Source organism: Mesocricetus auratus, unplaced genomic scaffold (assembly GCF_017639785.1).
Source record: "Mesocricetus auratus isolate SY011 unplaced genomic scaffold, BCM_Maur_2.0 Super-Scaffold_100023, whole genome shotgun sequence".
Taxonomy (NCBI): Eukaryota; Metazoa; Chordata; class Mammalia; order Rodentia; family Cricetidae; genus Mesocricetus; species Mesocricetus auratus.
Genome location: NW_024429204.1, coordinates 22243858 through 22267451, shown reverse-complemented (window position 1 = coordinate 22267451; position 23594 = coordinate 22243858). Strand labels below are relative to the sequence as shown.

At 41.1% G+C, this 23594-nt stretch overlaps 1 protein-coding gene across 1 annotated transcript; it reads left to right on the top strand.

The window, feature by feature from the left end:
- The first annotated feature begins 7882 nt into the window (after window positions 1-7882).
- On the top strand, window positions 7883-9590 carry LOC101834308 (uncharacterized protein CXorf49 homolog). Its single transcript, XM_005082768.3, has one exon. It carries the CDS (start codon window positions 7915-7917, stop codon window positions 9403-9405), a length of 1491 nt encoding a protein of 496 aa, XP_005082825.1. The 5' UTR covers window positions 7883-7914; the 3' UTR covers window positions 9406-9590.
- Window positions 9591-23594: the final 14004 nt, after the last annotated feature.

Sequence of the window (23594 nt, the reverse complement as noted above, 5' to 3'; positions counted from 1 at the left end):
TTGTCAAATTGTGTGGGAGTTAAATTAACTGATCAAAGCCAGCAAGTTGATTCAAGCTTGATGACTTGAGTTCAATCCTGGGGTCCCATGATGGGGAGAACCAACTCCCAAAATTGCCTTCTGATCTCCATAGACACTATGGCACAGAGATGCCTGCATGCACACTTCCATCACATACATATGCACAATAATAATAATAACAATAATCATAATAATTGTTTAATTTTTCATTAATTTATCAAAGTGAGAAAAATTTTCTAAAGCTGCCCCACTGTGGCCAGGCCTAATCGCCCACAGCATGACTTTTGTGGACTCTACTTGTGTTTGACTGGTACTGACACATGCACTGAGACTGGGCTTCTCCGCAAGAAGGTCACATATACATGTAGAATCACAATTACACAGCCTGGAATCACAGTTCCCTCCAGGGCTGCCATTCTCATCAGGAACTTTTCTCAGAGCCTGGGGAAGAGATGCAGGTGCTATCTTACTAGATGCTAAGGTTCTCAGCCATATAAAGAATGGGATCAAGTTTCAGGAGGATGTAGTCAGGTATATAAGATGTATGAGGCCATGTTGGATTGACATCATTTCTACCACCCTAAGCAAGTCAAAAGCAAGAAACAGAAACTAGAGAAAATGATCTCCATGAACACATTACAACGTAATGAACTATGTTCATAGTTTATGACAGTATTCAGAAGATTATGGCAGTGAAATATGGCTTCTCTGGAACATCCAATGCCCTCTGCCACTGCCCCAGCCCCTGACCCTGTCCCTGTCTCTGCCTCAAGCTGAGATATGTAACATAGAGCAGACACCAAAGATCTCTCTATAGTCACCATCATTTTGAAGCATACACCAGTGATACCTAAAATAAGCTCCAGAAGCCCAGCCACAGAAACCCTCATATGACTGCACAAATAGAAAGACTGTAAAAAAGAAGAAGAAAACATCAAGACATCCGACTACTTAGTACGTTCCAATCCGTGCCCATCGTTATTAAATACAAGATATTTGCTGACTGTGCACCTACATACATCTCCATCCATCACATTCTGTCCCCATGAAGTAACATTTCTCTCACTTCATCATATGCATACACTCATGTCTGTGCCCTTAATTCTGGCTCTATCAACACCATTGGTTCCATATCTTCTTGGTGCTATATCTAGCCATTCATCCTTTGCACGTCCAATTCCCTTTCTTTGAGATTTCTCCTTGCTTTTCTCCATCTGGTCACCTCCAGATAACTTCCTAGCTCTCAACTGAAGCATCAGCTATTCACGGGTGTGTTCACTGGCAAGATTAAACAGCACTGCTATAAACTATCTCATCTTAATGTAGCCATTCTGGTTTTCAGTTCACGTGTGTATCTATCTGATGACTATTTTATTTGTCATTTTGAGAAGGGCTAAGGACTCTATGTTTTTGCTATGTGAACGCCCATCTCTAGTAAATATTCAACAATAAGCAGTATAATGCAATTAATGGGTGTTAGTAACAAAAAATGCAATAAATATACAAAAAGGCTTATTTATTCTGGCCTATAGTTTTTAAAGGCTAAGTCTATTGATTGATTCAGGCCTGTGGTGGCATAGCATGACACCAGTAAGTTTGAAAAGCTAAGTCGATTGATTCTGGCCTGTGGAAGCATAGCATGACACTAGTGTGTGTTTAAGCAAAATGGCTCACCTCAAGGGCAGGAAAGACAGGAAGAGAACTGAACCAACTTCTCATGATCTCCAACTTAAGTGCATGTGTGAGAACCCAAGACTTGCTTCTAGATCCCTCTTCTCAGTTTAATCACTTCCCAAGAGCACTACAATGGGGGAAACACCTTTGACCAATAAACCTGTGCAGCACATTCTAGATCCAAACTCTAAGCCACCTCTAGCACTATTAACGTGCTTAAATTTTCATTCTGCAAAAGCACAGGTAATATGAAAAGACTAATGTGTACTCTGCATGGGACCCGTGTCTCTGCCTTGCAAATTTACACAGGTAATCTCACTTCTATTATCTTCAAGAAACCAACAGCCCTGACACTGAGGAAAACTGAACTTTGAATCAACAAGTTGATGGCCATTAGCAGAGAACTCCAGCATTCTCCTGTTTGGTTATTTGTTGGTCAGTGTGTGCTTTTGATGAGACTATCAAAGCCAGCCCCAGGAGAGCTGCCAGTGTGCTTCTGAAGTGATTTTTAACAATCTATTTCCATCAGCCTCACGCAGCTCCACACCTATTCACACATTCCTCTGAGATTCGATTTCATTCCAAAAGCCATCAGTTAGTTCAAAATCACAAGAATCAAATTAAACATCAAGAACCTTCATCACAACCATTTGATTAATTTAAACTAATCTCAATTCAGTTGACAACCCCAAATACTGATATGCCTGTCATTTGTCCTAGAGATGCAAGGAAACATTTTGCACTCATCTTAGATTTTGCTTGTTTATGCCCTACAAATTGTCACTAGACATATTTACTATCATGCCTTTATAACTTCTTCATGAATTTTCACCCCCTCCTGAGTGTATGGTATAACGGTTTCAATCCCCTTCTCACTTTGTAGTTGTGAACTCATATAAAATAGTAAAACAGACATCCATAACCACTGAGAGTACACAATAAAGCCTCTCAACCCTGACTAGGTGCAGTTCACACAGGCTAAGCATCTTTCCCTCAATGTAATATCTCCCCTAGACCCCTCCTTCTTTAAATTTACTGGCTTCTATCAGTTCAGTTCACATTTCATGATGAAAAAGCATTAACTGGATCGGTGTGCACAGGAGTTTTCAACAATTGAGTCTCGTCATTCCAAAGAGAACCTACAATACATCCCTGAGTTATTTGCAAATGAAGCCCAAAGCCATATCAGCTACATGATCCCATTGGGACAGCAGTGCGTTTTTAAGAAAACAGGGGAAGAAGCTGCCACGCCAGTCACACTACAGGCGAAGCTGTGGAACGTCACGTTCCAAGATGGCGGAGGTGGATACTGGTGCCATTGTTGATGAACAGAGAGTGTCCGTATTCACTGACAGCAGCGACAGTCTCAATAATGTTTTTCTTTTCTGGCTACACAGGTTCCAATTCTGATTTTCTGATGGTGCCAACGATGTTATAAACTACATGAGACCATTTAAAAATGTTTTTATATATTGAGTTCAATGCAAATATACAATGTATTTTGATCTTACCTCCCCAGCTCTGCTTCCAACTCATCCCAGATGCGCCCTACCACAGCACCTCCTTCTCTGTTTCAGGTCTAGATGATATGAGGAAAGCAGGGAAGCAGCCGAATGGGGGGTAAGTTGTGGGAGATCATGAGGTGGAGCAGAGGGAGTAGGGGGAGAGATATGGAAACCTATTTTATAAACTCTGTCTCTGTGTCTCTATGTCTGTCTGTCTCTGTGGTGTGTGTGTGATGTGTGTGGGGTGTGTGTGTGTATGTGTGTGATGTGTGTGTGTGTGGTATGTATGTCTGTGGTGCATGTACGTGTATGTGTGTGTGTGTGTGTGTGTGTGTGTGTGTGTGTGTGTGGTATGTGCATGTGTGTAGTAAGTTCTCCTATACAGAGGGATAATGCTCATCCAAATCTTCATGATACCTTTCAAGAATCTCTCAAGTTCTTAAACTGCCTATTTGATGCCTTAAACTGGTGTATTTGATGGACCCTGGTCAGTGGACACCAGTATCATCATGCCTTCTTATAATCGACACTGTGGGGTGACTTGTGAGCTGAGCCAGCCACGGATCTAGCTTCTAGATAAGCATCACATTGTATGCAACTGCACAGAACAGACCTACTATGTGAGGACTGAGATCTCACATGAAACTGAACAGAAGTATCTCCTTGTTTCTGGCTGGATGTTGGATGACCACGAGTACTTTGACACACAAGCCACACGGGAGATACACTTTGCTACAGGAAACTCCACAGACACATTGCTTAGAGAGGAATGTGAGAATACATTGGGACTGAGGTGTTGGATGAGTGGAATTGCAACACGTGCTTCAGTTTCCAAATAAGAAATGTGATGACAGCAGTATTATCCCAGTCCGTGATGAGGCCCTGCCCTCTAAGGGGAAACTGTGATCCATCTGAATTCCCAATCCTGTCACCCTGGGAATCCTTCATAAAAACTATGTAGTTAGCACACTTCAGCATCCAAACCTAGCATCCATGTATGTAAAGTTGGGTTCCTTATTACAGCACCAGCACCCACTTGCTATGCTATCCAGAACTGTTGTATTCTTCCACCAAATAATACTATTTCTCATAGATCCAAATCTTCTGGTAGTATAACCCCCTTACTGCTTAGTTTCTACTCTGTTGTGCATAATATCCTATTAGTTATTTTAACCATGTACCTGACTCCTTTGAAGTGCAAGTTCCCTGTGTATGAAATATGAATGACAATATCAAATCTATCTGATGAGTAATAGTATCTTCTCTTGTGCCATTCATGAGCAGATCAGAAACAAACTATCTCAAACAAGTGCCTTTTCTCCAGAACATGGGTGGCATCCTGATTCACGGTTCCACTGCCATGATAGATGTCATTGCCAAAAACAACTTGAAGATGAAGTGGTGCATATTTCAGCTTAGAGGCTGTAGTCCATCATTGAGAGAAGCAAGGGATGAAGCTCAAAAGAGGAAACTGAAGGTTAAAAACTCAAGCAAAGACCAGAGCAGAATGCTGCTTACTGGCTTACGTGCACCAGTTTGCTCAGCTGTCCTTCTTACACAGTCCAGGCCCACCTGGGTAGCACTGTCCACAGTAGCACTGATGTAGCCCTCCTACATCAGTTAGAAATCAAGAAAATGATCCCATATAAATGCAGATGGACCAATCTGGTCGATCCAGTTCCTCAGTGGAGGGAATCCCAAGTATCTCTAGGTTTATGTCGACAAAAATTCACCATCTAGATGCTGAGCATCATCTAGATCATCTTAAGCTTTCTCTAACATAGTATTTAGTGGGGTCGGGCTCCCTTGGAAAAAAAGCTGTGCTCTTGGAATTGTCAGGCTAATATAATGTTGAACAATGCCAGTCAAACTCATGATAACAATACTTCATGTTTAATTCTCAAGATAATATGCCTCAACACCACACAAGCATGTTCATTTTATGGAACTCTGTATAATTTTACAAATACATATTAAATGATTCCCAAATATGTACAAATTAAATGAGGCTCAGGAGATTATATGATGACACATATTATAGAATAAAAGAAAGGAAAGGGGAAAGGACGAAATGAAGAGGAGTTAGGAGATGAAAAGATACTCATACCCTGATTAAGAAGCTGTGGAACTGTTTGTGCCTATTTAGCTCAATCAAAGAGTATATATTAAAACTATTATTCTCCTTCCCTGACCTGAGCAAGCCTAATTCTATAGACATAGGGATTCAGTTACTTTGACTGTAACAATTCTAGAAGTTTCTATTTCATGGACTTAACCTAGCAATTTCATTTTTGCTTTTGAAATGGCTAGATTCTATCTGCATTGTTCCCAGTTCAAGTACCTTTACTAGTCTGTTTTAGCTCTGAAACAATCTAGAAATTGCTCAAATGTTTTCAAAGCATGTTTTATATCAAATGCTGCTTAACAGTGTGATGGTTTCAAGCACAGGCTTTAGAATAATGCTTTCCCATTTGGTGACTGTGTAGTCCTGGGCAAGTTACTGTGTGAGCCTGATTTTCCTCTTCTTAAAGATAAGGAGGAGCCTCCAAAACAATACAGAGAAACCCTGTCTCGTAAAAACCAAAAAAAAAAATATTAAAAGAATCACAAAAAAAAGGTAAGGAGGAGAATAGTTGCAAACACATATGGTTGTTATGAGAATTGAATATATATGTATTTAAAGCATTTAATAAGTGTGTTTTTGTTTTCAATTTTAATTTTTTAAGTAACAAAAAGTAAAAACAAAGAAGTTATGAAAAAAAAGTAGTAGGATACTACCCATATATTCGGGCCCAAAGGGATACAAATGGGCTAATTCTTAACATGTAAAATACTAGAGTCTTTTTATTACCACACTTGTTTGAATTTTATCTCAGTCATCCTATGTATGTGTTTGTGTGTGCTGGAGGAAAACAGCATGAACATCAGTGTATTTGTTTTCACGACTGAGCTGTGTGCTGTTAAAAGGTGAGATCTATTTCAAACACTTTTTCCATTCTTGTCTCAGTGTTCAATCCAGGAATATGCTCACAAAAGAACACAAAAAAAATATTTCTCAAGGAAGAAATCTAAGAAAGCAAACATTACAACTCAGGACATGACTGTTTATTGAAGTCCAACATCTACCATTTTTCTCTGCATTCTAGATTTCACTTTTAAAACTTAATAACTTTAGTACATCCAATGGAATTTTGGACTTGAATTGGAAATTGTTTTAGAATATTCCAAACTAACTTTGCAATAAAAATGGTAACCCATCCTCCAGATCCCATTCATTCAAGGGATAATATCTGGCTTCAACCATAATACAGTTGAACAACTCTAAGTAGAATAATCACAGTCCGTAGCTGAGAAAGATGCAGTTTTTAACCTAGCCTGGAGTTCACATTCCAGTGCTGAATTAATAAAACAGTACATTTTAAGAGAGAAGTGGAAGCAAAAAAATGCTACAAAGAAAAACAAAGCGGGGAGGGGGACATTTGCTAAGCAGGACTGGCAACTGGGAGAGAGGTGGCTGCTGGCCAGAATGATCAGGAAGGTGCGCCAAAGAGGTATCACTTGATTCAAATTCTAAACAATAAGGGAGACCACTCTGTGTACATCTCTGAAGAAAGGTGATTAAACAACGAAGGGCAAGTGTAAAAGTCTGGATGAGACTGGACTTGGCATGTTTTAAAGTAAAACTGGTGTGACTGAGAACCAGTGGCCCAGAGCGGTCTGCTGACCATGACGTTGGAAGAGGCTAGCCAGCTCAGAAATGGCTTGTAGGCCACATGAAGGACTTTGAACCCATCCTAAATGAACGGGAAAGATTCAAGATGACTGTTGTTTGGTTTGAACTTTAACAAGCGTGTAAAGGAAAAGTTTTAGAACGGGAGAGAGTGGAAACAGTAGGGCACCATAGCAAATATAGCAAGTGATCATGCTAACTTGACAACAACAGGACTGACCAAGGGACTCTGTTTGGACACTCCTGTAAACAGGGCTATCAATCATGTGAGGACCATGGCTCCACTCCGTTTTAGTGAATCAGGGACAGCTAGCTCTTCTTGGAGCCATTTAAGACTGTGCAGGCATCAAAACTGCTGAGGAAGTCTTATCTTAGGACTGGGGGTGTAGCTCATTTGGTAGCTTGCAAAGCGCTGGGTCAATCTCCAGGACCACATAAATGTGGCACAGTGATACAGACCTATAGTCCTAGTAGCACTTGAGATATGGAGGCAGAGCAATCTGGAATTCAAAATCATAGTCACAGTACAAAGCAAGCTTGAGGACAACCTGGGCTACATGTCATCCTATGTCAAAAAATTTATTTGGCTAAATTTGTTTATATCTGTTTTTCCTCTGAAATAAATATTTTAGCAAACACACACACTTACACACACACACACACACACACACACACACACACATACACAAATAAACTTATTGTGGCTTTTTTTGTAATCAAAAAACAAAGAAAGAAAAAAGAAAGCCTTGAAGCCTGGCCACACAAACGTGATAAAATTATTTTATTAACGTTCAGTAGATTTTTTTTGTGATGCAATTAAAATTTTTAGGAGAAAACGAGTCATCATAGAGAATGCTGGGTGCTAGGCCAACAAGTGAGGCCTCTGCAGAGGTCTTCCTGCATCTTTGAGACTGCGCTTTGCATCTAAAGTGAGCCGAGCAACGGTCTTCCTGGAATTTTACTTCCGCTTCCGGGACTGCCAATATGAACTCTCCTGAGGAGGCGTCTGTTCCAGAAGATGGAGTTTATGTGGAGGAAGGAGACCAAACCAAAAGCTTGATCCTTGCCCCAAGTCCTGCTGAGAGCAGCGAGGGCAAAGGCAGCCTCCTGGCCCCCAAAGTCAGCGAGTTCCTGCCAGTGTCCCAGCTGGAAGCATCAGAGTCCACATCAGTGGTCCTTTGGGCTGGCGGATGCTGGCCAGAGTCCCCGGTGCCCGAGGAAGAGAGTGTAGATTCCCCAGTCGATGAGAAGGTGGTCGGTTTAGACTTCCTCTCCCCACCCAGGGTAGAGACTGTGGCCATCGGGCAGCAGGTGTCCAACCTAGAGTCCCCAGGAGTCAGAGAGCAACCATCCCCAGAGGGCGTTGGTGCCACCACCGAGACAGGCAGGAAAGGTCCGCAGGCCTCCGGCTCCGAGGAGGCAAAGCCAGTCTCTGCCACCACTCTCTTCCCCAAGGGACTGGAGCAAAGCAGGGCCTGGGTGACCCCGAGGAAGAGTACCTCTAGTAGGATGGTCATCGGCGAGGATGCCCACGCTCCCATCCCCGAACCTGAGTTGCCCGATGAATTAAATGAGATGCAGATGATGAGGGTGACCATTTGCCTCAAAGATGGGAGCCAGGCTAAGGCCAGTGGCCCAGCAGAGACCGGTGACCTAGGGAGACATGTAAACGTCCAGGCCAGGGACAGCTTCATCCGGATGTCTTCCTCGCTACTGACCTCTACTACGCGGGGAATCACCTCTGGCCTGGAAAGGCAGACCTCGAAGGAACTGGAAGTCTTTTCCTCTAAGAAAAAGCCAGGAACCTTATGGGGTAAGGGAGGAGCCAAGCCCAGCTATCCAGAAGCTCCTGTAGCCGGTGGCCTGCCCAAGGCCAGTCCTAGAAAGAAGATGACCCCAAAGAAAAAACCGCTGTGGGATGCCTCCGCTGTTACCCTGGGGAGAGCCTTCCATCAGTGGGGCCAGAGACTAAAGTCAGCTCCTGCAGAACCAGCCACCTTCCCCCCAATCTCTGGTGTCGGGCTGCCTGGGAAGTCCAATAAATGCTCACTGCTGCCTCTGAGGCCCAAACAGTGCAAAAACTTCTACACTGTGAAGAGATCTGGGGCAAAGAGGACAAGGGACTTACAGTTGGTAGCCAAAGAAGACGCCGACTTAGCCAGGGATCCCTGCTCTCAGCCTTGCCAGGGTGTGCATCAAGAATTCAGCGGTGGGGATATAAGCACCAGAAGTTTCCAGGACCCAGCAAACTCGCAGTCCTCACCCTTGAGTCAGAAAGGTGTCATGCCTAGAATATCTGCACCCTCTGGTGACCAGGAATCACCTGGGGGCCCCTCACCTCCAGATCCAGAGATGCAGCCCGGAATACAGGGCTGTCCCCGTTGTCCGGAGCTACAGAAGGAAATAGAGGACCTCAAGAAACAGCTATCGGCCCTGCAGGCTGTCAATGAGAAGTTCCAGGGGCTTTCAAGTTAAGGCCAATGTGTGTCCACAGGACACGCAGCGTGTGTCCTTGAAGCCCGGTATTTCCTCCAGGTTCTTTGCTCTTTGAAGCTGCTTTGTCTCCTGACCCTCCCCCGGTTGACAGTAGTTCAAGTGAAAGTACTTCCTAGGAAGGAAAATAAAAGTTTGTGGCATAAAATAAAGATGACTATAAAGAATGCCAGCTTGTCTCTCCCTTCTTATATTTTTGATTGCCAGCCTGGCCTTTAACGGCTGAGCCATCGCTCCAGCCCGTCCCTGCCTTCTTAAATCTCATCTATGTAGGAACGAGGCCTGGAACGGAACATGAAGAGAAACGATGTGTTAAAGAGGTTAAGGGTATTTTCTCAAACCTCTATAAATTTTTCAAGCCGCTAGTCTTTATTTGGGCTTCAAGTTTTGATTTGTTTCTTGGTGTGTCTCCTTGCGAATGGGCCCACGTCGAGGAAACCACAATGGTTCTCCTGATAAACATAAACTTTCCTCTCCCATCATAGATGAAGCCATCTAGGGATTGCTCCATGGCTAGGACTAAGAATGGGAAAATGCGAATATAAACCTGCGTGCTTATGCGTTCTTTTAATATTTTAAGCAAAGAATTTAGTCAGCTGGCACCCTTCTCTTTCCTTCTGTTGTCCCTTCTTCTCTGGAAAAGGTCGATTCTTCCCCAGCCTTTGTTCACACCCCAAGGAGCAACCTGCCCAGATAGTAGCATCAATGCACACCAAGGCTTGCCGGATGAGTTCTAGCTCACCTAGTGACTGACTAGTGGCATAGCCAGAATTTCAGCAAGAAGTCAGTAGGGTCTGTTGAATCTCTGGCCCAACAAACCCCAAATGTAAGATCTCTGTGTGGTAACTCTCCGGGCCTGGCAAGCAGAAACCAGATGGGAGGCAATAGCGCCAAACCAAAAGCAGAGTTTGCAGTTTAGTTTCAAACAGAAACAAAATGGAGAAAGGACTCCGCAGGAGTCACTTTTCCCACAGTGTCTTAGATAAAGCAGCTATCACTTTGACACCCTCTCCCCATCTCACCCCAGGACAGACACCTCGGCTGTGTGGCACTCTTAAGAATCTAGAAACAGAAAACATGTTTTATTTGCTTCTGAGATGGATCATCTCGAGAATAGGAGAGATTCGCACCAATATCAGAGAACAAACTACAATACTTGGTGTAAAAATAACTGGAAATCTAGGTGCCATGGAGTAAAGAACCCATGGAGTAAAGTAGCTTAGTTATAACTCCTGCTTAAATCTCAGCTTCAGACCTTCTTAATCAAGTGCCCTCGGATGACTCTGTTTAATTGTGTTGAGCTTTCCTTTTCTTTTGTAAGCTGGAGCGAATAATAATTAAGCTTCCTGTGTGAGGAAGAACTGTCTAAAACTTAACATCAAGTTTCTGAAAAATATAAAGGACTGCCCGTGGTTTTAGATCTAGAGACAGCAGAGCACAATTTTGATGGGAGATTTCATACCCTGGAGGGGGAAATAGCTGCCCCACCCACCCCATGTAATCATTAGGATAGTCCAAGGATCCATTAGTGAAGAGACATCTTCTGGACCTTCTGTGACATCACAAGGAAAAGACAGTCAGGTAGCTGGGAGGGGGACACCAAATTGGAAGGGGCCACACTGCTTGACACCCTCTGAATGCGAGAGTCCAAGCCAAAAATCACTGTGTGTGTCTGTACAGGGCAGAATGCCCTGAAAACTTGCAGTGACCCAGGGACATCACCACTCTTGTGAGGAAGTATTTTCATCTCTCTCATATGAATACAACATTACTCTATGAAAACTGTAAGTTATCCAGGAACACAGCTCAGTGGTTAAGAACACTGGCTGGTCTTCCAGAGATTCTCAGTTCAATTTCCAACAATCACATGATCTGTAATGACATCTGGTGCCCTCTTCAGCCTGCAAGGATACGTGCAGAAAGAACTCTGTACACATAATAAATAGGCAAATATTTTTTAAAAAGTTATGAAGGAATGCTGGGCAGTGGTAGTGCACACTTTTAACCCCAGCAGGCAGATCTCTGTAAGTTCAAGGCCAGCCAGATTTGCATAGTGTGTTCCAGAATGCCTGAGCTATATAGTGAGAACCTGACTCAAAATAACAAAAATAGTTTCAAGGAAAGTTGACAAAATATCACCTGTACTACTGGAAGAAGAACAAACAAAAATCACCTAAATGGGAGGTAGCAAAAGGAAAACATAGTTGTGAAATGTGTGATGATAGATTAGAATTGTAATCACATGTCAACATAAACATTATCAAACAACAGTCTTGGCTTAGTGCATGATCAGCGCCAAGGAGATACTTTCTTAGTAACACTGGCTCATAGAACAGAGAGAGAAGAATCACCAACTCTTAGTACTCAGACAAGAAAATGACCATAAATAAAAGGTCATACTAAAAGCTTACAATGGACCAGAAACACTACAAAAGGAGTCTGGAGATGTTGCTCAGTGGTGGAGTTCCTGCTTAGGATGCATGAGGTACCAGGTTCTATCACCATTATGGCAATAAAAAAAATTATACTGATGAGCAACATACAGAAAAGAACACCATAGATTTGGAAAATAGTTAAAACTAGTTCCCTTAAGGAATATATCAAGAACAAATAATTTTCAAGCCAGAATGAAATTCTAGTATAGGGAGAAAGTATCAATATGATGATTAAAACACCTTCCCAGGCCAGCAAAAGACTCCCCATTCTATCCCCCTAGACTAATCTCAATTTCTGGAGGCAGCAATTAAAATAAAATCAGTAGTTTTGACCAGATAATACAAACTTTGAAGTTTGAGAAATATTTGTGAAGCTTATTTTACATGCTAAACATCTTTCTAAATGTAACGGATTCCAGAGACTATAAAGGGGAAAATGAGAAAATTTGATTAGGTTTTTCCAATACATCCTGTAAAGGAAGTTCACAGGAAGCGTAATTAGCTGTAGCTGCATGAAAGGAGATTCAGTCTTGTTATAATGAGACATGCAAATTAAAACTATCAAGATATACTATTTCTCAGGTAGCAGAATGGCAGAGAGTAAAGAATCTTTGTAGCACTTGGGTCACCAGATACGCTTGCACTGGGCACATCATTCACATATGTTCCATGAAGAACCAGTTGACAATGTCCATTAAATATAAAAATGTACACACCAACAATTCCAATTTTAGTAGCTCAGCCTCAGCTATTCTTGTACCCTAAAAGTGATATATATACACTGAGGAATTACTTACAGTAGCAAAAATAAGCAACCCGCTTAATTTCCCTCAACTAAGTAAATGCTAACACCATTGATAGCAGTGAAACAGCCTACCACACAAAAGAATGAGAAGTCTCCTCACTTATGGGCATGGAGTAAATTTCCAAGATAAACCATTTAGTAAAAAAGGCATAAGGAAATTCTATGGGTTTGTACAAGCTTAAATATGCATTTGAAAATTGTTGTTATCACCGGAAGAACACCAGAGAAGCAAGCAAACATGTATCTCTAGTGAGAGAAAACAAACCTTGAGCTGTCTGACAAGAGACATAGGAATAACCTCTATGATTCTATAGAGTTTTGAATTATCTGATCAAAATTGTTGATTTTATCTTGATTGTTGCCTCCAGAAACTGGAATTAGCCTAAGGATGTGGAATTGAAAGTTTTTTGTTGCCCTGAGAAGCTTTGGGGAGTTTTCTGTATTATACACTACTTCTGTATTTCTTGATCATAATAAGTATTATTTTTATCTTGGCTGAAAACTTCAGAGATTAGGCATAAACATAATTTCAAATTCTCTGTTCTATTTAAAAATACCGTATCCCACTATTTAGCTGTTTGTGCCAATACTGGGAGTAGAAAATATGTCACTGTAACTATAATAGGGACAAAATGTTCCATGTATTATAGGAATGCAAGGAGAGATCAGTCAATCCTGGAGGCAGATGGGTGGTTACCAGGAAACCCAGAGATAGAGATGAAGATTAAACTGGCCCTTGAAGGATGTTAGTTCATTCAACAGACATCTGGTAAGGACGTCACAGATGCTAAAGCATGGGCTTAAGAAAGCATCACGTTACACGGAAGCTGTCCTGTCTGCAGAGGGCCTGGCCTCCTGTAGGGCACAAAGATAGGAAGGGAACAAGAGAAAGAACTAGGCACGAGGTGGAACAGGGAACTGAGGTGGAAGCAATATTACAGAAAACCTAGCTGCCATGCTAAGACACACAAGGCATCTTTGCAAATTAATAGACCTAAATCTTACTGGCTATGAGAATTACCCGAATGAGCTTCATAAAAATACCACCTTTCAGACACCACCTCACACCAGTCAAGCCTCACTCTGATTAGCATATTCATGGATCTGGAATTTAAATCTAATATTACACTGACACAAACAAGGGACCGTCAGAACTCCAGTTACACGGTCTCAGGGCAGCTTGTGTGAGGAGAAAGGAATGAATCTTAGAATCCTCTTGGGAGGTTACCAGGACCTATGCTCAGCTCTCCCTGTGTATTGTCAGACTGGACACTGAGATGTCTGGGTTCTTATATCTCTGATCTCATTCTTGACTGGAACTTCCTGAAACTGAGGCAGGAGTAGGAAAATACACCTTTTCCCTGACCCTCCCCCCAGGCCTCTTCATGATACCACTGCTGTGACCTACTGAGCAGGAAGTACTGGGTGACATCAGAATAACCAAGCACATTCACTAAGATTTTTCACTCAAGACTTTCTTCTTCTATGCAAAAAGCAGCAATAAGTCATGATTTACTGTCTTAGTGCTTTTCCTGTTGCTTTGATAAAATACTCCAACAAAAGCAACACAAGGGAAAGCTTTTAGGTGACAGTTTAGTTTATAGGTTACAATGGAAGAGAAGTCAAGACAGCAGGAGACTGAAACTTTGGAACAGATTATGTACTATTCAGAACAAGAAGCAATTAATGAATGCGCACTAGTGTTTAACTCAAATGTCTCCACTCTTATACAATCCAGAATCTCCTGCCTAGGGAGTGGCGCCACCTACAGGAGACAACTCCTCCTATCTCAATAAATGCAATCAAGATAACCCTCTATGAACATGCCCAGTGGCCCATTTCCCAAGTGATTCTAACCTTTTGTCAAGTTGACAACGCTAACAATCACATCAATCATGTCCAGTGTATCAGATTTGGAATCACATTGCAAACATAATTCAACTGCTTCCATCAACTCACAGCCTGGTATTAATGCTCCAACAACAGTTATTATATATATATATATATATATATATACATATATATGCATGTGTGTGTTTGTGTATGTATGCATGCATACATGCATTCAACTAGGTCCTTTCAGTAAAAGTTTTCTGTCCTAGTGTCAATATGACAGAAAATCTGTCTGCTGCAGCTGGAGTTAAAAGGATGCAGGAGACAAGGGTCCTACTATCAAAGGTTCACCCAATCCCCTGCAGAAAAGATGTCACAAGCTGATAGCAGCCTAAAGGGTACATCTTCTGTAGAAATAAGCCTGGCAAATATCAGTCTTAAATTAAACCAAGAATATTAAATATATAGGATTAAACCTCCCCAATCTGCAGATGAGAAAATTAAGGCATAGAACCATATACGGGTACTCAGAATCACACAAGAAATACTCATCAGCAACTTAAAATGAAGACATCCCAAAATCTGCCCTCTATGGCAAAGGAGACAATAACTTCAAGTCCTAATCATATAATTAATCTTCTTGCATGGTTTAGGAAGGTAAAGTGATTTGAATATCACCTCATCTCTAAAGAGGGCTCAGGTAATTATAGAAACTTGTTACTAGATGTTCCACAAAGAGAAATTATACAATCTGAATTTATTTGAATATTCAATGAGTGTGGTATCTGGAATAATAGTAAGTCATACAAATAAACATTTCTTTCTGGGTATCACCAGTTATCTCACCCAAGAGGCATCATGGTGAGGAAGACTTATTCTCAGTTGTTCTCATCTTTGCTAAACGTAAATCTAAGGTTTCCTGCGTTACTTTCTTCTTGAGTGAAGTGTGAATCTTAGGGTATACAGAAGAGATCACAGATACATAATTTGTTTGCAACCCATAACTTGGCCTCTATCCTTCACAGACATCACTAATTATTATCAATAAATTTTCCATTACACCTAAGAAAACCTTAATCTTTTTCCATACAATCCCAGACAGTTTTTCTGTCTAAAATGGCATGTGACTCTGAGGCATATGGATTTGATTTTATTTTGTTCACAAACATGAGTGGAGTCAAACCTAAAATGAAACTTCTTGAAGCACAGAGTGGTGGAGGGAAAGGCCTGGTATCAATTCAAAACAGTTCAGTAACTGTATAATGAGGTCCTACATTGTGATGGAACATTGTAGGTAGGTAGATAGATAGATAGGTAGATAGACAGATAGATAGATAGATAGATAGATAGATAGATAGATAGATAGATAGATAGAGATGATAGGTAGATAGATGAAAGGTGGATAGATAAATAGATATGATAGAGCTAGATGATAGAGATAAAGGAAGTCTCATCTTTAAAAGATTCTATAACATATTCCTGTTAAGTTAGTAATCTTTAAACAACATTCTGATGACTATAGCTATGAATTGCATTCTCTCAAATAGAGATCATAACTTTAACCATTGTGTACACAGCATCCACGATAAGTCATGGTGGATGTGATGAATTCTGTAATGCTTATTACAATTTAGAAGCAGAGACTACTTTAAGGAAGAAGTCAAAATTCTCATGAATCTTAAGACATCGTTATCCGAGAGTCTAAAGAAATGGCATGGTCAGTAAAGTGCTTGCCTTGCAAGAATTAGGACCTGACATTGATCCCTAGAAGCCTATATCTGAGAAACCAACATGGTGCTGCATGCTTCTAATCCCAGAGCTGGAGACATGGAAACAGATGAATCTTTGGGGCTCACTGGCCAGCCGTCTTAAACTATCTGGTGATCTCTAAGCCAATGAGTGACCCTAGGAACCACAGCTGAGCTTGTCTGCAGTCTCACCCATATGTTCACATGTGCATACCTATGCACCTGCACACACATGAAAACACACAAAAATGTAATATCTTTCCCAAGTTAAAAGATGTACATAGAAGAGAAACTCATTTTTGCCATCTTCTGCACAATTATGATGGAAAATAAAATAATGTTCGGGACACAACTCAGCAGTAGAAGACTCAGTGCCTGAAGAGTGCAAAGTTCTGAATTCAATCTCTAATGCTTCCGAAAAGTTGCTTAACTTCTAATCATTCACAGACAATGTGCTACCTTCCAGATGATTTTAGAAGAGTTTAATAAGTATAATAAAGGGGAAAATACGAATGTTTTCATCAAAGCTATTTGAATCCATCTTTATTTGCTGTAGAATCCCTAGGAACCCCAAACTCAATAGCACTTACAAATTCCACCTGGGTGCACTCTTTCACAGTTATCTTTCATGTGGTTTATTTGGTGAAAAACTAATTAAAATCAATTAGAATGACATGTCATTGACTGGCCTGGTCTTACTCATGTGTAACAAAAGTACAGAAGTGAAGACTGAAGGGTAGCGAGTGCCACTTGTTCTCACTCTTTAATTGCAGATGTCTGTTTCTACCAGATGAACAACCGACTGAAATTTCAAAGCATTTACTTAAAGCATAAGTAAACACCTTCCATCAAATAGCTCCATTAGAGACTTGACTAACGTTATCTCTTCTCCAAAGGTGCTTGAAAGAATTTGCCCTTGTTGTTATTCTAGATATGCTCAGTCTTCCTTTTCTACCTTTGAACTTTGACAAGAGTTATAATGAGTCTCCCCCTATATTTGTACTGTTCTGTGTTACACATCAGTTGTTTTGTGTCACTAAATCAAGTCTCTATAAGTTGTTGGTCCAAACAAAAGCTATAAGGCTCCTATTTCCTTCATGGCATACAAAAAAATGAGAGTGAGGACAGAAAAGAATTAAAAAGAAGGGATGTGAGATGGGTCACAGGTAGGGCACAAGCCTGATGGCGTGAGTTCAATCCCTAGGACCTACATACATGGTGAAAGCAGAAGTAGAGCCATGCAAGTTGCCATGACCTCTACTTGTTGGCCGTGGCACAATCAGAGAGAGAGAGACAGAGACAGAGAGAGAGAGAGAGAGAGAGAGAGAGAGAGAGAGAGAGAGGAAAAGACAAGAGAAGAGAAAGAAAGAATACACGCACTCCACATCTGTTGCCTAGGCTGCATGTCTAAACGATGTGTGCCACCTAGTTATCGCAAAAATCCTATAACCCAGGTGTGGTGAGTCATGCCAGTGATGCCGTTACTCAAGGGTGGTGAGGCAGAAGGATCAAGGGTAGTCTGGGCCTCCTAGAAAGAGACCCTGACTCAAAAAAAGAAGATGGGGGGACTGAGGCAATGGCTCAGTGGGTAAAGTGCCTACTATGCAATCCTGAGGGCCCGAGTTCAGATCTCTAACACCTACAAAGATGCCGCGGTGCCCCCTCTATAATCCCATACGTACGGGACAGAAACAGGCAGATTTCCCCCAAAACTCACTGCCCAGTCAGATCATTGATTGTGTTCCCCAACCCCAAAAAAGGGTCAGGGTGAAAGTAATGCAAGAAAACACCAAAGTGGACCTGTGAAATCTAAATAAACATGTGGACAAGTTATACACACATACACTCACATATAACACACACACACACACACACACACACACACCAAAAAGTAATCTAAAAACTTATTACCTCTTTTGAAGATAAGAAGACTAAAATACAATTTTGCCTAATGAACAGCAAAGACAGAATGGAAACCAAGATCAAGCCTTCATGTTTGCTTCCGTTTTGAAAGCAAGTCTAGTTCCCCAAACCCTTTCTCAGAGGACAAAGATGAACAGCTACACTTTACGCTCTCATGCTGTAATTCTTCCCTAAACCTTTGGTGCAAGTGAATGAACAGGTTCTCAGTTTCAGAGCTTTAGCCATACCCTACGCAATAAAAGTCCAAATCATTTGAACCAGGAAACTCCCAAGAAACAAAGTTAGTTATGTGTGTGGTAAACAAAACAAAACAAAACAAACCAGCAAAATCTACAAATTCCTACTCAAGGTACAGAGAAAAATTTATATATTTACAGTATATGTACAAACACGTGAACTCACACCAGGATTACATAAATAGTCCTTACATATCAATGAGAAAAAAATTAAGCACATAATAGAAAGAAGACAAAAGTATTCATTTTAAAAGTATTTGTTATCTCTGGTACTTAAAAATGTGTCCTCCAACCCGTACTGGATATAACGTGAAAACTTCCTCCCTGGTGACTATATAAGCTGCCAAGAAATGAAAGCAAACAATAGTCCTACCAAGCTCTGACACCTAGGAGCCATAGCAATGACCAGCATGGCAATATATCCTAAGAGGTATAAAAGTAGCAATAACAACCATGGTGTAACTGAGGCCTGCTCAACAGGAGAGTAATCATGCCTGGTACTAGAAACTTAGCCAAATACCCAGGGCTAGTAAATTACAGATTTTAGAGGAAAACCTTCTGCCTTCTACTTTACTAAGCTAAGCATAATTCCTAACTGCACCTAAATACATATCATTATACCATGGGTAAATGTACCTCTCAGCCCTCATCAAAGAGACTTCTCTTTCTAGGTAGTGGTGACACACATCTTTAATCCTAGCACTTAGGAGGCAGAGGCAGAAGGATTTCTGTGAGTTCAAGGTCAGCCCCCTTACTCTCTATAGAAAGCTACAGGACAGCCAGGGATAGAAGAACCTGGCGAGAGAGAGAGAGAGGGGGGGGGACGGAGAGAGACAGAGAGACAGAGAGACAGAGAGACAGAGAGACAGAGAGACAGAGAGACAGAGACACAGACACAGACACAGACACAGAGACACAGAGACGGAGACGGAGAGGGAGAGAGAGAGAAGAGAAGAGAAGAGAAGAGAAGAGAAGAGAAGAGAAGAGAAAAGTTTCTCTTTGCAACAAATGAGACCATTACAGAAAAGCACAACTGGTCAAAGTACAGAAAATAACTAATGATGGGAGTACCCAGCCCAGTTGATTCATCTACAATACAACCCCTGTACCTAAGGCTCAGGGAACATCACAGAGGAGGGCAGGGAAAGTTTCTAAGATCCAGAGGTCCAAGAAGTCTTCCGTGGGATTGTGTCCACTAGAAATGACAGGAAAGCTTCACCCGTGATAGCTCAACAATATGGCTGTCTAAGCAAGACCTGACAGTGACACCACCGGTAGACACGCTCCCATGGGAGGAACAACTCTCCCAAGGCCCCACCCCTACAAAACAACTACAAGCAACAAAAGGATGCTGAGAGCAGGAGATATAGTGTAAGGGTGAAGCATCCCAGTGCTTTACCCATTTGCCTTGAAGTCATATACATATACATATACATATAAATATACATATACATATATGTACATATGTACATATATATATGTAACACTAAGCAGTTATGCGTATGTATGTAACACTAAGGATTAAAGAAAAAAAGACCATCAGTGTGAGATGGAGTAAGGTAAGAGGGGGACATGAGGGTCTGCAGGAAAGAAGTGGAAGAGGAAACTGATGTCACTATATTTTAATTGCAAAAGATAAATTTTAAATAAATAAGAATAAAATGTGCTCTCCAAACTGGTAGCGTTGTTCAAAGTAAAATGGACCCTTCCACCGGTTACACCAAAACAGTAAATATGAGTCAAGACTGAGCCAGGAAAACTACTGTGTATAACTCAGGCTATGCAAATAGTATCAAATGGCATGAACCCACACTGTATATAGCTGCCTGCTAAGGAAATATGTGCTAAGACTATAGTGATATGTTCTCTCTTACACACAGATCCCAGCTTTAATTTCTGTATGTGTGTGTGTGTGTATGTGTGTGTGTATGGGTGTGTGTGTGTATGTGTGTGTATATGTGGGTGTAGGTGTATATGGGTGTGAGTGTGTGTATGTGGGTGTGTATGTGTGTGTATGGGTGTGTGTGTATGGTTGTGTGTGTATGTGTGTGTGTATATGTGGTTTTGTGTGTATGTGTGTGTGTATGGGTGTGTGTGTGTGTGTGTGTATGGGTGTGAGTGCAGATATAGGTCATGAAACTAGAAAGAACCATGAGAGTTTTAAGGAAGGAGGGGGACAAATAAATACATGGAGTGAATGTGGGAAGGGACTTAGAGGAGCAAAAGAGTAGGAGGAGGGGAGAAAGTGAGGAAGGAGAATCCGCAAAGACAAGTTGTGCATGAAAATGCCACAATAAAACCTGTTGCCTCATGTGCTAGCTAAAAGCGAAATAACTAATTTGATACTGCCACACACCCACTGGAATGGCTAATGTGAACAAGAATAACAATGCTAGGTTAGAGTACCAAAAATTCTTACACATAGTGGGAGAGGTTATAAATTGAAGCAATCACTTTTAAAAATTCTTTGAAAACATTTACCAGATAAAGCGTGCACACATGATACTGCTGATTCTTATTCCTCCAGTGTGTGTGTGTGTGTGTGTGTGTGTGTGTGTGTGTAAATAACATTATGTCATGAACTCTGTAATATTCATTAAATATTGGAGGCACAGAGAAAAGGGAGTGGCCCAAATGACTATCCCCAGAAATTGGATAAATGGATTATAGTACATGGATACAATGACTACACCACCATAAAAATGAATAAACCCTGCTACATGGGACAACCAAAAGTGGATTAGGGGAGGAGGAGGGAAGGGAATGAAGGGGAAGGGGAGGGGAAGGCAAGACAGACCACGGGGGAAAGCTACAAGTATACACATGTGTATATGTACACATGTGTGATTGAGTATATGTGTGCACATGTGTGTGTGTGTGCAGAGTGAGTTCACTCTCCAGTAACCCAGCCAATGAAATAAACACCCTACTGATCCTCTGAATCAGGGATCCGTGCTGTGTAGGTAAAGGGAGATGAAGAATTCTCTAGACAATGAACCATGCATCTGCATACTGTGCACTCGGAGTTTACCCTCACTAGGTCCTGAAATGTGGTTTTCAAGCTGGGTTTCACAGAGGCTCAGGAATTATAAGATAAATTAACAATAAACAAAATCAAATGCCACCTCCTAGTGTGGAGTGAATGCAGATCAGGCTCAAGGCCTTCTCCCCTGATCTGCCCCACAACGCCTCTTGTATCTGTTTTCTGTGTGTGAATTTTCTGTGGCATCCCATTGAGTAAGTTATCACCTACAGAACTGTGTGGTTGTTCTGTTTTGAAAAATAAAGTGTGTAAATAACTGACCCATGAAACACAAATTCATAGAGTCACTACACAGACATTTATTTTATTTTGTTTCAACACATCATAGTCTCAGTCAGAAGAATGGAAACTCTATTATTTATTGAGTTGGGGTGGTCCTCACTGTCCTCTTCTCTATCCTTCCTGCTCTATAAGGGAGGTGCCTGGTTATAGTTTTTGAGGTTTTGGTTATGAACCTAGTCTTCACTGGCTGAGGCATCTTTCCAGCCCCAAATATAATGTTTAACACTGTTTTGATATGAAAAAGCTGTTCCTGTACTAATTGTAGCCCCATCCCATTCTCATATTCTACAGTGTCCTTTTTTAATGTACAAACCATGGGACAATAAGACGCTTCAAGCAAGTGTTCTGTTGCCATGCAGTTTTGATGGCTGGGTGTGAAATATAAAACATCACACTTAATGCTCCTCTCTCCTATTTCTATATTTAGTTCCACTTAATACATTATTTGTTTAAGACATAACTCCTTTTATAAAGTGAAATGATTTATAGGTACCTTTAATATTCTAACACACAAGATGTCCATAACATTTCCTCCAACTCTCCCAAAATATCCTTTAACATGTGGGATTTTATAATTTCCTAATTTTGTAAGTTAGAATGGCAATCGTTGCATGTATATGCATATCAGAATTAAATCTGTAACATATATATGCAATTTGACTGCACTAATTGTACACAGACTGTAGTAGTCAATTTTTGCTCACTCTCTTGCTAGTTCTAAGACCTTGACTTCCTCCATTGCAAATGGAACTTTAGACTAGTGTAGATGTGTAGACTAGTGTAGATGTGTGGACTAGTGCAGATGTGTAGACTAGTGTAGATGTGTAGACCAGGGTAGATGTACAGACTAGTGTAGATGTGTAGACTAGTGTAGATGTGTAGACTAGTGCAGATGTGTAGACTAGTGTAGATGTGTAGACTAGTATAGATGTGTAGACTAGTATAGATGTGTAGACTAGTGTAGATGTGTAGACTAGTGTAGATGTGTGGACTAGTGTAGATGTGTAGACTAGTGTAGATTACTATAGATGTGTGGACTAGTGTAGATGTGTGGACTAGTGCAGATGTGTGGACTAGTGCAGATGTATAGACCAGGGTAGATGTACAGACTAGTGTAGATGTGTAGACTAGTGTAGACGTGTAGACTAGTATAGATGTGTGGACTAGTGCAGATGTGTAGACTAGTGTAGATGTGTGGACTAGTGCAGATGTGTAGACTAGTGTAGACGTGTAGACTAGTGTAGATGTGTAGACTAGTATAGATGTGTAGACTAGTGTAGATGTGTGGACTAGTGTAGATGTGTAGACTAGTGTAGATGTGTAGACTAGTGTAGATTACTATAGATGTGTAGACTAGTGTAGATGTGTAGACTAGTGTAGATGTGTAGACTAGTGTAGATTACTATAGATGTGTAGACTAGTATAGATGTGTAGACTAGTGTAGAAGTGTAGTCCTACTATGATTATCTTCATTTTCTGCTGTTCCTCTTCCACCTCGCAGAACTTACGCTTTGGCCCCAGTAAAGCGACTGATTTGAATGTGTGAGCAGATTCTACACTGTGAAAGCTGTCTGTTAGTACAATCAGGCAGTCATGAACTGAGTTTGGGGATTAAGACACAAATGGACTGGATTTACGCTTTCATGGAAATTACATTCTAGCAGAGTAAATATTATACTTTTTAATGACTGTGTTGGGTACAACTTAAGGACACGGTGCCGGTAAGTGCTATATGAGAGGAGAAAATGTCACATGAGGGCCCTGTAAAAGACCCAGCTCAACCTGAAGAGACCATGCTCTTCTCCAAGGAAGATCCTGTTTAGATGAGATCCAAAGAATGAAGAGAAATTCAGAGCCTCCTGTGTG